Source organism: Lutjanus erythropterus, chromosome 21, assembly GCF_056507025.1.
Source record: "Lutjanus erythropterus isolate fLutEry1 chromosome 21, fLutEry1.hap2, whole genome shotgun sequence".
NCBI lineage: Eukaryota > Metazoa > Chordata > Actinopteri > Lutjaniformes > Lutjanidae > Lutjanus > Lutjanus erythropterus.
In genome coordinates this window covers 22,151,029-22,166,682 of record NC_139337.1, presented here as the reverse complement: position 1 = coordinate 22,166,682, position 15,654 = coordinate 22,151,029, and the positions used below count along the sequence as shown (strand labels likewise).

Sequence of the window (15,654 nt, the reverse complement as noted above, 5' to 3'; positions counted from 1 at the left end):
TCATCCACCTGCAGATGACTTTTATATTACACAGCAGCACCCAAAGCTCAGCAACTTTAGTATTCACCATGTGCAGCCACACTGTGTCTACACATTTCATAGCCAGGCTGCTGTCATACTGCTGTGGAGTCGTTATAGTTCTGCTAAATGTGTGCATGTGTGTGTGCAAACTGGGATTATGTAAAAATCAACACAAAACCTTCAGTAACTATTAGGGGAAGATAACGAGTAACTGATGAGTGATTAATTGGTCATTAAGAATTTGTTCGATCAAGTAAAATTTAATCAATCTTGCTCTGCATGTTAAACGATATTAAGTATATGTATTTAATATGTAGGCTTTTACATGCTTATGTGTTTCATAGGCTATGTAATGCTGTCAGAGAATAAGAAATATGTTGCTATGATTGAGGAGGAAAAACGCATTTGGTATTATTTTTTAGTAACGACTCATTGATTGTTATTGTTACCAATGATCAAGTAATGAAACATGCTTACAATATGAAGCCTAGTAACTACAGTGTCTTAATTTGATGTATAATATGTTTAAATGATGAAGTATTTAATTGAATGTTCGCTAAACCCCGCCCCTGAACAGCAACTGCCCGATCATAGTTCAGCAGCTGTAATTAGGCATGATAGGTTTGTCTTGCTTTTGATTTTAGCTTTTGCAAAATGCAAGGCCCTGCCTGGGCCAGATCACCAATATCAATACCAATATTGGCAGTTTTTATTGTTAAAAGCAGCTTGTACTATCTTGTAAGGGAGCAAAATATCATTATTTGCTACCATTCTGCTAATGAGTATAATAGCACCAAATAATTTGTAAAACGTGAGGCATTTCTTTTCACTATTCTCTGTTAATTACTTCATTAAATGTATGTGTTTTGAATGGTAAAAAAATGTTCATTATGTGGATGATCACTGCACACATTCATAGAACAGCAGCAGAGATGCAAATATCGCAGCACCGAGAAGAATGTTAATGTACCCAGGATGTCATCTAACATGTCATGGATCTGTTTTTCGTATCAGTCCAAATGAGGCTGCTGTACATACTGAAATCATGACTTCATAGTAGTAGTATTGATACTTTAGGAATTGGTCTGCCCATCCCTACCAACTGTAAAAGTGTAACAGATGGATGAAACATCGTATTCATCGCCTCTGTTGTAAACTGCAAATGTTTGCATTGCTGTCAGATAAGCTTGCCGTAATAAATTAGCCTTAGTGGTGTTTACAAACGCAATGGTCTGACAATGTCCTACTGAGCCAAAAGCCCATTTGTCTGACCGCTCTTTATTCCGAAAAATCATAATTTCTCTGAACTTAAGTACATAATTTTGCTGACCTAACTAACTTCCTTATTTTAACTGAAACCGTTATCTTTTCCTAAAACTATCCAAGTAGTTTTGGCGCCTCAACCTAATCAAACTGCAACCGTTTCACAATGTTAACCATACATTTATTTTTTTTACCCTGACAATGAAGGTCACCTGACGTTTTCATGTAAAAAAAAAACGAAGATATTGAAAGGGAAAAAACTCCAGGGAGTGTCAAGGTGTATATTTTTGGAACAGCGGGCCTTCAGAGCAGGGGGCTGGGAGCAATGGTCTGTCCCAACCAACTCACAAAACCAATCAATTTGAGTGAGTTTTAGCATTAGAATTAGCTAACAGTTGTTTATCAGTCAACAGAACCCACTGTCGACAGCTGAGAAGCCTGATTTTCTTTTAGTTGTGAAATTTAAGATACACAATTTTAAAAATGACTAAGAATTCTGAGTGGTAAATATAATCCTTGTAAACTGCTTATGGACCATGCCTGAATGGAAAGATTGATATGCATAGCAACAGTAACTGAGGGGGGTGGGGCTTAGTGAACAGTGGGTAGGACTGTAGGACGGATGAAGATTAATTCTGCATTTTTGAACCAGTTCCTGCTCAGTATTTGTACTGTCCAGCTCCATCCTCTGAACATCAGAAAGCATCATGTCAGAAAGTGTCAGTGGTGTTTATGATACACCACGTTAGTCTACACTAACGTGCAGTCGATTGACCTGCTGACCCTGTGCAGACGGATGGATACTCTCATAGTACAGACAAGTGAAGTAAGATGATCCATTGTGACATTTGCATTAGCTCCATTGACAGGAAGCGTCAGTCAGGGAGATTCAGTGACCATAAACTGACGATGTCACTCCACTGCTGCCGAAACCACGTTACTCATGGTCCTACTTCCTGCGCAAACACGTTTCCTTTGACAGACAATCAACAAAAACTATTGTTGTTCCTCCTCATATTGTGCTCTGTCTGTTCCTTGACAACCTTGCTAGTACTGGAGAGAAAACAATTCAGACACACTAACATGCCATGTGAAAACAAGAGTGCTTTTATTGAACCATGCAGTGAAGTCCATGTCTTTGAGGGCGGCAGGATCATTTCAAAGAAACCTGCTGCAGATTTTTACTCTGAGCAAAAAGGATTCTGCCACAGGCAAATAACTGTTTGTGTCCTCTGAGATGTTCAATTGTTTTGCAGTAATTGCAACATCAAATTACAGTAGATGGACATGTAGTAATAGATATTATCACTTCAGTTCAATTTAAAGGGCTAAAGAGATGTTTACATTGTTAAAGTAAGTGTGAAATAAAGGCAATCTTTAAATATTAATAACTTACAAATTAATTATATTATCTTTATCTTTTGTAGGAGTTCACTAGCATGCAGCGCAGTACAATAACCCATTTAACTGTTCTGACTTGCAAGTCATTACAAATTAAAGAAAGAGAGAGAATAGAGTAAACTTTATTGTCCCTGAGGGGAAATTTGTTTTAGGCATTAATCCAGTCTATTGCTTCACTTAAAAACATCACAGAGACTTGAGAAGTGATTGACACGATGCTAGACAGTTACATCACATAAAAACATCTTAAAACCTAAACTGTGGACTCATACTGTGCAGTCAAACTTTGTTCAAACCCGCAGAACTTTATTTCAAATTCTAGTGGAGATCCCAAAGTCTCCAAAGATGCCAAATATATTCGGCTGGATTCGGGGGAAATGTGTATAAAACAATGCACAAGATATCTAGAATATTCCCAACATTAAAACATGGGCAGAAGGCAGTAAAACTTACCAATAATACTGGAATACCAGCTGCTATAATAATACAAAAAAATTATCTGTATCGGTCGACGTGGTTCATAGATGATCTGCAGTCAGTACTGGCAACAAAAAAAACTTGATTACATATAAAAAAAATATGTGATGTGTCTTAATAAGATAGCATATACTCTGTAATGTTTTTTGATGTAAAGCAGAAAATGAAATGGCACTTAAAATCATTCATATTTATGGCTCTGCACTGTTGGTTATATTTTTATGTCAGATGTGGATTGACACATTTCATTTTGACTAATTAGGTAGAACTTGCTGCTAAATTATTCACGCTCTCTTCCATTAATGCCTTTAAAATCAGTTGGTGGACAGAAGTAAAGGAAAGGGGAAAATCTGCATTTCAAAAACACCAGATGAAACTACAAGACGTGTAGACTGGATCCCATCTAATAGGCTTTGAATATTTAGGAGGGCCCCCCTCTCGCTGCCTCCCTCTCTGTCACACAGAAAACAGACAGGAGGCCAACAGAAATATCTTGCTTGTTTGAAAGCTGTTGCACTAATGGCAAGGCGTTAATTAACTGAGGCATTTGCCTGAGACGGCGTGCTATCCTTAACAGGCAAAAAGCGGCAGCACTTGGTGATGGAACCTGCTCTTTCTCTGGACTTACAGATGAATTTGCATGACATTTAGCTCCTCAGTGCCAGGATAATCAGCTGAGAGGTTGATTGAGAGGAATCCAACCATAAAGGCCCCACCACTTTTCTTCCTGACTTTTTCTTTCACAAAATGGCTCGCTTTGAGTCTGTAATTTGCGCCGGCATACCTTTTTCCCTCAAGTGTGCCCATCACAGCCACACAAAACATGGTATGTATGGAAATGAGTGCATCCCCCAGGAGACAGAGGGGATAGAGGTGTCACAGTCAATGAAGCCAGCCTCATCCTGTTGTGGCGCCATCACACTCTGAACCCATTTAACCAGCCGCAGTTAACCGCAGGTACCATATGGATCCTTTAGGGCTGGAGTCAGACCTGATTTCCCCATCGCGGCTGATGATAGCACAAATGATCATCACCGCGCTGATATATAACAAGTATACACCACATCGGTTAAGCCACGGGTAGTTAACCGCCATTGTTGTACGGATGGATGGCTGATCTGCGTTCCAGAACAGTGACAACATACGCTGCTTTGTGCTCCATTCAGCGCTGCCAAGAATGACTGGAGGCATCTGTAGCTGCTCTGCATTGCTCAGATCCTCATCTGGTGCTTATGAATATCTATGAGAAGAATACCCAGTGTCTGTGGGTGAGAAACCAGCCTAATGAAGACATTCTACAGCAGAGATACTTTAATTTTTTCGTAAAGATTCAAACCCAGGCTGTTAGTTTATTGCTATGAAATGTGTCCACATCATTAAGAGCAGCATTGTTTTCTTCAGATGAGTCTGGTTAGAGGTTAGGTATGTGGCAGCGAGGAATCTAAGCTTCTTTCTCATTAAAAAATGCTTCTGTCCGTGCTGGAATGAAGTGTGATCAGTGAACATCTTGGCTCCTTGAAAAAAAGTATAATATCTTCGGTATTTCTATGCTCTTTGCCGATGGAATGCTGAGCCTCTTGGCTCATTGGGAATGAGGCCATGTTTTGGGTATCTTTTTTGCTTGGGTAGCTCCATCTGGTCCTGGCACCACTGTGCTTTGCCCCTGCCCAGGAGTTCTGCATCCCAACTATGTGTTGGCAATTAGCAGAGATGTTGGCAAAGCGTCAGGCCGCAGTGTGACATTCTCCCTGGGCTTGTTGATGGGCTGTGTATGTGTGTGTGCGTGTAAATGTCTGTGTAGACGTGTGTGAATGTGTAGTCATGGCTTCCTTTTAATGTGTCGTCACTCTACTCTACTATTCTGATTCATCTTTGCTGTTTACCCTGTAAAACTGAGAGAACTGTGACCAATTTCCCCAAACTAGAGAACATAGATACTGCACAGTCACCCTTTACTCGAATGCTGTGCCAAAGAAACATTTTTATATTTAGTAACATCAATCTTCAATCTCAGAATAAAGGTATTTTTTTCTAGTTTGGATTATTTGATGTAGGCTTTGTAAGTGGCTAAAAGACCTTTTGCTGCTGACTTTGTCCACAGCATTTCGTTGCTTAACCTTCCTGCTAGTACTCCTCTCTGTTTCTCCAAACTGGGGACGTGCTGACTGCAATCTACTGTTGGTAACACAGTGACTATGGATAAGTACTTCATACAGCCAAACATCAAATAAACAGAACAATCACAGTAATTGCATTGACACAGCATATCGGTCACCTTTGTTGGAGGGTTTGTTGCAGCTGTTTCCATGTGATGGCTTTCTTACAAGCAGCCAAAAGTATTTTAAAGAGATATTCCGTAAGTTTATCTAGTCAGTCAAAGAGCATTCAACCTCTATTCCAAATACTTCCATCTCTTTTGCAGTGTCAAAGTGTAAAAAAAAAAAAAAAAAAAGAAAATATGAGAATGGTCGGCCATTTTGCCTCCAGGATTCACTTTGGCCCTGGGAAAAAAATTGGGGTGACAAAATATCAGTAACAGAGCTCTTACCAGGAGTTGGTAGTTGTAGCCTGGCTTTCTACTCACTGATCTTTAGGCCTGATTCTTTTACCCGTCTCCTAGTTTGTCATTAGTTTTGAATTCTTTTGTATAATCTAAATATTAGATGTTTGTTGTTTTTATTCTTAAATGCTCCATTGAATATTTGAAACAAATTAGGTTTACTATGTGCTTGTTTAATTAGTTTAACAAAGTAGTGTTTTACCAGGGGATATGTGGAGAAATCTTTTTTTCAAGGTTATATTGATTCAAGAGATGCTTATTTATTTATTTTTTATTGATATTTGTGTCCAACATTTTGTTTGTTTGTTAAAACACAAAACATTTTCATATTATGAATAGCCCTCATCCACCTACTCGTCCCTTTATCAGCATACTTTTAAAGAGTAAAATAAATTAAAAAGTAAATAAATTAATCAGTTTTAAATGATTTTTAATGAATTCATTATTCTTTTTTTTATCATTTAAAAAAAATACACAACAAGGCCTTCATCAGCAGACATTCACTGTGCATGATGTGTGAGATCAGTCCTTGATCACTGTCTGTTTTTAATACTGCCTACTTACAGCCATGGGTCTTTTTTTACTGCTAAAATATTTAATTTGTGAATTAGCGTCCTCATGGCAAATCTTCTAAGTTATTCAGGCCAGCAGGGGGAAAGTGATAAATATACACAAATCTATTAGTTTGGCATTTATTCCTGTACACACTGTAATCTTAGTCAGCACTCCTCTGGCAGCGCCAGTGTCTCTCTGTCTACCCTCGTGCTATGTGCCTCAAGCAGGAGACCAGTGTTGGGCAATTTAGTAATTATTACAGTTACTAGTTACTTCTTTCAAAAGCAACTGAGTTACTTAACCAATTCCTGTATATAATATTAATTAGTTACTTGGGAAAATAACCTTCACGTTCCTTTTAAATGTCTCCAATTGTTAATATACACACGTAACTATACAGTTTTAGTGTAACTATATTAAGTTATTGTATCCATGTTAGCTGTATGATTTTAGTGTAGCCATAATGTAGCAAACTGACTCATGAACCCTTCCATCTTAGCTCTAACTGGGACGTTTTTATTGTCTCCATATCATGAAATATCTGTCCTTGCCTGAGAGTCTAGATCCAACTCATTCATAACTTGCCACGCTGGGCATTAGTTCGATCCAAATGATGAAGGTGTAACTGCTTTTGATTCGAGAGGTGTTTAAAGACCCCACCATGACCTCTTTGTTTCCAGGGTTGACATGGCAGGACGACATCACTCAGCAGGTCATCTCTAGGGAGCTCTCCAAACTGAGGAACGTCCCTCTCCGCCATCAGGCCACACCTCCAAGCCCCCTGACTGCCTACAGCAGCTCCAGAGACAGGAAACTGAGGCCTGTGCAGGCAGAGCTGAGCAGAAACCTGCAGCAGTACCTGACGGGCCTGGGCTTCCTGCCGCAGTCTGAGGTCGACGGACAACCGAGAATCCAAGAAGATGGAGCCAACGCTCAGGTAAGAGTCTCACACACTGGAGAGTTGTAGCAGGTGTCCCCCCCCCTCAAAAAAATTGCATTTCAAAAACTATATTAAAGTGAAAGTGAATAATAGTTCACTATTATAGTGAATAATAGTTCAGAGCAGAGTTTTTGGGGGGTTTCTAAAAGTCTAAGATTCTGGTTACCTAAACAATAAAAGTAACTAATCTCAACAAAAGATTATAGGTCGACAATTTTTTCCAGTTTTAATTTATTTCAGTGTAATTTCAACTTATTTCAAGAGTTTGAGAGTGACTTAAAAATGTGGTATTTCAAAGGTTGTTCCCAGTGAGCTGCGAACCTGATTAGTTATTATTTGGACACTTGAAAATTAAGTGGTTGCAATTGAAAATATAAAATTATTAACCATTAAATTAAGTTAAGATAGTTGCGTTTTTTCAACATCTTATTTTTTTGTGCACTGCCTCAGTTTTTACTATCTTTTTAATCTCTGATGACTCTTTTAATTTGGTGATAATAATAATAATTCTAATAATTCTAATTATTATCTTTATTTATAGAGCACTTCTTGAAATACAAAGTTACAAAGTGCCTCACAAAGGCAGCAAATCATCAGGTTATAAAAGAAAACAGTTAAAATACCTAGGTATATAAAAACAAGAATAGGAAAAAAAAATACATAAACTGTTCAAAACCAGTTAAAACTTAAATCTTTTATTTTAATCTGAACTTTACGGAAGTGAAACATCAAACTGACCTTTAAGAAACTGTATTTTAATGTCATGTAATTATGTAATCACTTGGCTAGCAATATAGCATTTATGTCCAGTGTTAAGGCGCGAAATATTGGTCAATAAAGTAAACAAAAAAATTGTGGAAGGGCCTCTTCCTGTTCCTTCTGAAAAAGAGTCAGTGCGTCTTTTGCGGGGGTCGCCTTCTTGTCCCTGCACAGCTTTTGTTTCTGTGTCTCTGTCTTCTCCTCCCTCTCCCACTGAGCAGGGACCCTTTTTACACAAAGATCTTCCATCACCTCTTTACATTATTCAGTCCTCATATTTAGGGTGGAACCCCAGCTTTGTGTGAAATGTGCTGTGCATCCGTCATAGCCGCGCCGCTTCCTGCTGCTGTGTCAGTGCCGTCATAATGCAAAGTTGAAGAGTTCAGGACCTTCCTTATTGATGAGATGAGGTCCTTTGTTGTGTAGTGTGATGGAAAAAAGCAAACATGGTTAGCATGAATGGCAGAGCACCCCTGTCTCGCTGTGCTAATGCCATTATGGCCTCTCAGTATGCCGGGCCTGGAAAGACTGACATTTTCTCTATATGCATTTGAAGGACAGAAAATGGCACCAGGGGAGATAGCTAGTATTAGTGCAGCAGCGACATGGATAATAATGCTGCTCAGTGGATCGGATGTACTGTATGCTGAATTGAAGCGTGGGCCCTTATGATTCAGACGAGAAGAATGATTTCTCTTCCTCACAGAGACAAGACAGAACAAAATCACACATTTTAGTGCCAATATTAATTCCACTTACAATGCCAAATTGTTAAAAGGCGTCTAGATGCCTGTATGCCAGTGCATTGTAATGTAAACACATAATTCATCATGTGTCAAATATAAACTTATATGACTAACTCTGAGATCAGATGACTCCTTTTTTTAAGATAAAGAGTTACTGCTGCTTCTCTGGCAGAACTGTGTGAAATGTGCTTTTTAAAGTTTGTTGTGTGTTGTGGAAATGCATGAAATTACTCTTTGACTGACACTATCTCATCTATGATTTCCATAATGTAATTTCCAAGGGCAGTTGTCTTTGATCTAGGATCCCTATTCATATCCTGTCCTGTCTCGTTGAGCCCAGGTTGCTTCTTTTTTTTATACTAAAGCCTGTCACAACAATGCTGACCCAGCATAACCCATCTAGTGCTCTAACTGGAAAAAAAAAACCTATTGCAGAGCCGATGCTAGGTTGAAGATTAATCACATGAATGTCGTCCCTTTAGCCTTACAGAAATTAACAAAAACAAGAGTCTACGGCCATGCTAGCAAATCTTTGAGGATTTATTCAGGCACAGAAGTGGTTATACGCTAAACTGTAGTATGCTAAGATGTTCACAATGATGATGCTAACATGCCAATGCTATTTACTGTACTCACCATCAAAGTGTGTTAGCATGCTAATATGTTAACACTGAAAATGCTAATATGCTGATGTTTAGTGGGTATGACGCTTACATTGTTCACCATCTTAGTTTAGCATATTAGCATGTTAACACGTTCACAATGATAATGCTAACCTGCCGATAGCAGGTATAATTTTTACCATACTTAGCATCTTAGTTTTGTGTGTTAACATGCTAATACCATGTTTGCAGTGATGATGCTAACATGCTGATGGTATATGGTTTACCATATTCACCATCTAGTTACATGTGCTCCCATGCTAACATGCTCACAAAGATGACGCTAACATCCTGGTGTTTCTAGCAGGTATTATTATTATTATCCTGGTTCACCATCTTATTTGTGTGTTAGCATGCTATGTCTACAATGAATGACTTGATTGATGATTTGTTAGTATTATTTACCAATAAGCACCAAACACAAAGTACGGGTGAAGCTGATGAGAATGTCATTCATTTTATATGTTTAGTCACAAATGACAAAAATGTCAGTATAATTAAGTATAGTATAGTATAGTATAAGTATAAAAACATACATATAAACATACATATTAAATGCTCTAAATGTGCTAAGTAGGTATTTTATGTTGTAGAATGGAGACATCAAACCTGGTGATCATTTGGAGCCCAGCCGGTCAAAATCCCAGCAGGGCTGGAAGGAGACGACTCTCTACAGCGTTCATAAAGGAGATGGCCAACCTCCAGTCACCAAAGTCTTCACCAAGAGTGGAGAGGGCAGACACCCCCTGCTCAGTACAACTTACTCTAACCGGGACCCTGGAAGGAGCAAACTGCTGTCCAGCCAGCTGGAACGGCTTCTCGCCGAGGTACCAAGCACTCAGCAAGGCGCTCCAGGTGGCAAGGCTGCGCGGCCTAAAGGAAAGCTCCACTACCTCAGCTACATCCAGCCAGCTCTGAGTGACCACGCAGAGCCACAGTCTCAGTTGGCTTTTGGCTCCAAAACTCAAAGGCCTAATCTTGATAGACTTCTGCTCAAGACAGGCTCAAACCGACTGACCGCCAAAGATCCTCTTAGTGTTATGGATGGTAAAATCTGCTTTTTTTAATAGCTATACATAATTCATACTCTGGTTTTTATAATTGCACCACAATATTCCTGTTTTTGTTTTGTTTGTTTGTATGTGTGCTTTTTAGGGAAAATTGTGTTTTTCTTATATTTTCTCTTTATTTTTACTCATTCTTCTCTCTTTTCTCTTTCTAGAGCGATTCATCCAGAATATGGTGAACGAGCTGGGAAGGCACAGCATCAACATGGAGGCTTTGATGGGTAAAGACCTGAACCAGCTGGCTGAGGTCATCTCAGGAACGCTGCAGGAGGTGCACGAGGAGCGGCCGGAGGTTGGGGCCCAGCCAGGACCGGGAGCCTCTGTCTCTGTGGGGGACAAGGAGGGTAACAGGGAGCCGGTGGCAGCCGTGCAGCTCAATGGAGCCCAGGACCTGAAAACAGACAAAGGGCAGGATCTAAACCAGAAAGACACACTGAGGATGAAACAGCAAGGTTTGTTTGTTCTGTGGAGAAACAGAATACAAGCTGGTGGGTTTATGTTCTAATAGACACTCTTAGAAATAAGGGATCAAAAAATTACTTCTGTCTAAAGGATCTACTGGATCTGAAATTCATTAGTTTCTCAGGAAAGTAAATTCTGCGTTCCATTCTTTTTTTTTGTGGGGGGGGACTAAGGGTTCCATTAAGGTGGTTCTATCATCCAAAGGACCTCAAGGATTGTTGAAATCCTTGAAGAGCTTTTTTGTCAAGGGTTCTTTGTACCATGGTATAAAAGGTTTCTCAGTAGAAACCCCTGGGTGGTTTCTAAATTAAACCCTTGGGATATAAAAAGAGTTCTCTGTAGAACACCCTGAGTGGTTTCCAGATAAGACCTTTGGAACATAAAAGGTTCTTGGTAGAACTCCCCAAATGTGTTCTAAATAAAACCCTCTTAAAATGTAAGAGTGTGATTTAGATAAAACCCTTAGAATATAAAAAGGGTTCTGTATAGAACCTCTCACAGGGGGGTTTGGGTGAAGCCTTTCAAACATGGTTACAGGTACAACCCTTTATGTTCTAGGTAGAACTCTCTGAAAGGGTTCCAAGTGGAACCTTTATAAAAGGTCCTATCAGGAACCGAAAAAGGGTTTTCCTACAGGGACAAGCTGGAGAACCTTTTATGGTTCTAGTTAGTATATTTATTTCTAAGTGTGTAGATGTAAGATTATGAGGCTTTTCTAAATTTATAAATACTGGAATAATGCTTTGTTTGTATGATCCTCAGTAAGTTCTGCCAAATGTATTTCTGATTTGTTCATTTTGAGTCAGAACTGTTTTTTTTTCTTTGCTAAATACAAAAGAGAACTTGAGTTTTCACACAATCTGCTCACATACATTGTGTTTGTTTCCAGGCCAACAAATAGACGGTGCAGCAGACAAAGAGCCTGTTGACAAGGTGAATTTAAAATTACTCTGCTCAACCAACAAATTGGTTTCTCAGGGAGCGAGACATGTCCAAACTTACACTTTATTCACTTCTGAGTGCTACTTCAAATAAGCATGATTTGAAAGTTGTGCAGACTAACATTTACAGTTCAATTATTAAAAACTTGAATGCAAACTCACAGCTGCAGGAACATTAAATACAATATAAACTGATATAGTTTGTGACTCTTTTGTTTAGATAAAAGTAAATAAGTAAAGCTACTGAATGCAACTTATAATCTTTTGTAAGGAAAAAGGATGTCATTAGACCTTGGACAAGCAGCATAGAAATGTCAGTGAATGCAACACTAGTGTATATATTTTCAATGATTGACATCTAATAGAATTTGAGTCTCTATTCAAGTTGCTAATTAATTTTTCCTCAGAACTTCATAAACTCGTCTATAAGGAAAGTAAAATGACGTAGAAACTACCTTCACTATTCTAAAGAGAAATCTTTTGATTCAATGCAGCATGCAGCCTTTTTCTCCAAGCTGCTCGACTACCTCAACCTGGAGCCCTTCGGTGACGCTCCAGAGGTCAACGTCGGGCCACCAGCTCCCCTCCAGAAAATTGGCCTGGAAAGTGTCCAAAGCCGAACGACGCAGGGCCAAGTTCCAGTTCCCTACCGCTGGGAGGAGAAGACCGGGGTTGTGCCTGCGAAGGAAGGCTCCACCCTGCGTTTAACTGGCGGCGCAGAGGGGCCTGACGCTCAGGTGGACTCAGAGATCCAGAGATGGATGCAGGAGCATCAGGCTGCAGCGGGGAAGAAACAGCTGGAGGAGCCGCAGAAGAAGGACATGAGAGTCAAAACTCAGCTGGTCCACGTGGGGGTCAAAGAGTTTTCCAGCAGAGGGAAGGACAGACACTTTGGCTACATTATCACCGGCTCAGAGTGAGTATGAGTCAGATTTGACTGTAGTTAAAAAAAACGAATTGAGTTTAGAAATTGAGGCATTACAATATATAGTAGCTGTCTCACTATTTATCTTTTATGTGTAATGCATCAGCAGCAAGACATATTTTTACCATCTAAAAGTCAATACCAGTTTAAGTGTATACTATATTTAGACTATTTTCACCTTTTTACCTTACTGTCAGACAGCCTTTTCTGACAGGAAACTGTCATTATATAAGCCTCTCTCTAAACCAACAAAACTCCATTGACAAAAACAAAATTATTTTATGTTGTAGAACGCCGGAATTGCTGGTCTACCGCTGCCTTGGTTGATTAGTTTGTTGTGTTATTGTGCGATGCAGACAAACTAACAGATCAAAAGAGCGGTAGACCAGCAACTCCCATGTTCTGTCAGGTAAAATTACTGATTTTGTCCGAGGAGTCTGGTGCCTTTGAACAGAGTTGGCAGCTGTGTGACAGCTGGTGAAATGTTCTAAATACAGTGTATGCTTAAACTAATATTGATTTTTTTAAATGGGTGGTTAAAATACATTTTGCTGCTGCCCCAGTCCGCAGCTTCCATGCTGGTACTCCTGAGGGAGCTGTCAATCAAACGTAAACTCCCACCTGCGCTGTCTTGAAACAGCAAAATGGGCTGATTTTTAACTCAGTTTTCTAATAGTTATGAATGTTTATTTTCATTCAGATATTTGTGGATGCTTAGAAACTAACTTTTTTGTATCACATATACATTTTTTACTATTTAGCCACATGTCTACAGGTTTAATAAATAAATGAAATTGCTTAAAAACAGTATTGAAGTTTAGGTAATAAATTAGGAGTGTAAAATATAGACATGCTGTGGCAGCTGTTCTAAGCAACATTACATTAACTGTAGCTTTACATTATAATGTTGGCAGCAGTAAATAGATTGATTTCCTGTATTTCTATAACCACAAACTTCAATGACAAAAGCATCACCAACAATCTTATAAAAGCTACTTTCTCATTTTAAAGTGGTTATTATCAACAGACTTGATGGTGTAGCTCACAGCTCCATATTATAGTTTATTGCTCCACTCACCAGTTGTCAGGCGCACTGTTGGACCTGTTTCAAGGCAGCCTCATTTTACATACCTTAATACCGAGCATATGTCTGCTTTGTTCGCTTACTTAAAACCACCTTTAAGAGACACAATTTCTGTCACAACCACCCACGTTTTCACGTCTTTATGGAACAGAATACTGTAGTTTGAAATCCTTGGTGTGTGCTGCACCTGATTACAATAGCAGCGATGATAAATCCCTCGGTGTGTGGGTATTACTGTGCCGTATTACAGCTTTAATGATGATACTTTGTCAGAGAGGGGAGCCAAGTTCTCTCCCTCTCCTTCGCTCTCACCTCTCAGTCAGCTCAGGCTCAGCAAAGATAAGTTCCTATCGACTGTGTCTTCGCCCGTGGCCCTCTCTCAAATCCCTTTATGGCGTTATCAAGTCCGGTGTCAGTGGGTTGTCCTTCACCCGCTCAACAGACGTAGGCTCATAAAGGTCTGATGGGTGCAATCTGTGTCACCTTATTGCCACACGTATAGAGACGCAGATTAAGACGTAAACACACAATATGGTTGATTATGTGGCAGGCGAAGGAAAGAGGTCACCTTCTGAGTGAAACATCCTCACCTCCTCCTCCTCGTCTGTCCTCGGACGCCTATAACTGGCCGGTGCACTCTGAGAAATAAGGGTTCCCGAAGGGTTCCTCCCAAAAGCCATTTGCTTCTGAAGAATCCTTTTTTGAAGAAAGGGTTTTAAGAACCATTTCATCTAAAGAACCCTTTTTGGAAAAAAGCTTTGAAGACCTCCTTAGTCTAGGGTTGTTTTTAGTTTAGGGTTTAAGATGTTTTGTACTATAAATGGGTTCTCTTTAGAAGCCCTTGGATGAGTTCTAGATAACATTTTTTGAATATAAACGTGTTCTCAGTAGAACCCACTGGGTTAAGGGAATATATAACAGTTCTCAGTGCAACCTCCTTGGTTAGTTGTTGGTTGTAATGTAAGAGGTCCTGGTAGAAGATTGTGGGTGGGATCTTGATGGAACCCTTTGGAAAGATTCTGGATAAATCCTCCAGACGGGGTTCTGGGTGGAACCATTACACCATAGAAGGGTTCTCTGTTGAATCTCACATGGCTGAAACCTTTCACAGATGGTTCTTGGTAAAACTCTCTGGAAGAGTTTCAAATGGAACCAAAAAGCATTCGCTTGTGGGGACAAGCTGAAGAACCTTTATGGTTCTAGTTAGCACCTTTATTTCTCAGAGTGCAGAGGTGTCCACATTCGCTGCAGACCTCATGATTGCATGGTTGTTATCCCCGGCTCCTTCGCACCCTGCAGTGAGGCTACGCAAACCTGCTTATCTGACAGCTCCTGACATTGTGGTGGTGGTAGTGGGGGGTTTGGGGAACAGGGAGGGAGCTGGGAGGTGAGAAGGAGGAGGAGTGGGGGAGAAAGTGGAAAGGTATGGGTAGAAGGGAAAGAGACAGAGAGAGAAACCCAAGGGGAAAAGTGCTAGCATCAACAACCAAGTCACTCCTGGAGCTCTCCAGTTGGTAGAATTACCGCAGAGGGATGCAAACGTGTCTGGAATTGCTTCGGCGAATCTTTAACTTTCAAAACCCCTCAAAAAGTGGAGGAAAAAAGAGCCACCCACTCTCTCAAAGGTGGAGTGATTCAGCCGTTCATGCACAGTACACTGTTCTGTGTTCCTCTGTTAGGAAAATGCTGTTGTATTTTGGTGTCAAACACAGGCCAAGGAAAATATTGTCTCAGCATAATTTTTTTCCTCAATATGTCTAATGCAGGGCTGCACAATCAATCGCAATATGG

The 15,654-nt window shown here is 39.8% G+C and overlaps 1 protein-coding gene across 1 annotated transcript in view; it reads left to right on the top strand.

Moving 5' to 3' along the window:
• Positions 1 to 15,654, top strand: part of ptprn2 (protein tyrosine phosphatase receptor type N2) — a 183,741-nt gene that overhangs the window by 35,111 nt on the left and 132,976 nt on the right. The window contains exons 4-8 of the mRNA XM_084746815.1: positions 6,958 to 7,214; positions 9,978 to 10,431; positions 10,607 to 10,903; positions 11,803 to 11,846; positions 12,349 to 12,770. Coding sequence (XP_084602941.1) covers positions 6,958 to 7,214; positions 9,978 to 10,431; positions 10,607 to 10,903; positions 11,803 to 11,846; positions 12,349 to 12,770 — 1,474 coding nt within the window. The remainder of the gene's footprint in view (positions 1 to 6,957; positions 7,215 to 9,977; positions 10,432 to 10,606; positions 10,904 to 11,802; positions 11,847 to 12,348; positions 12,771 to 15,654) is intronic.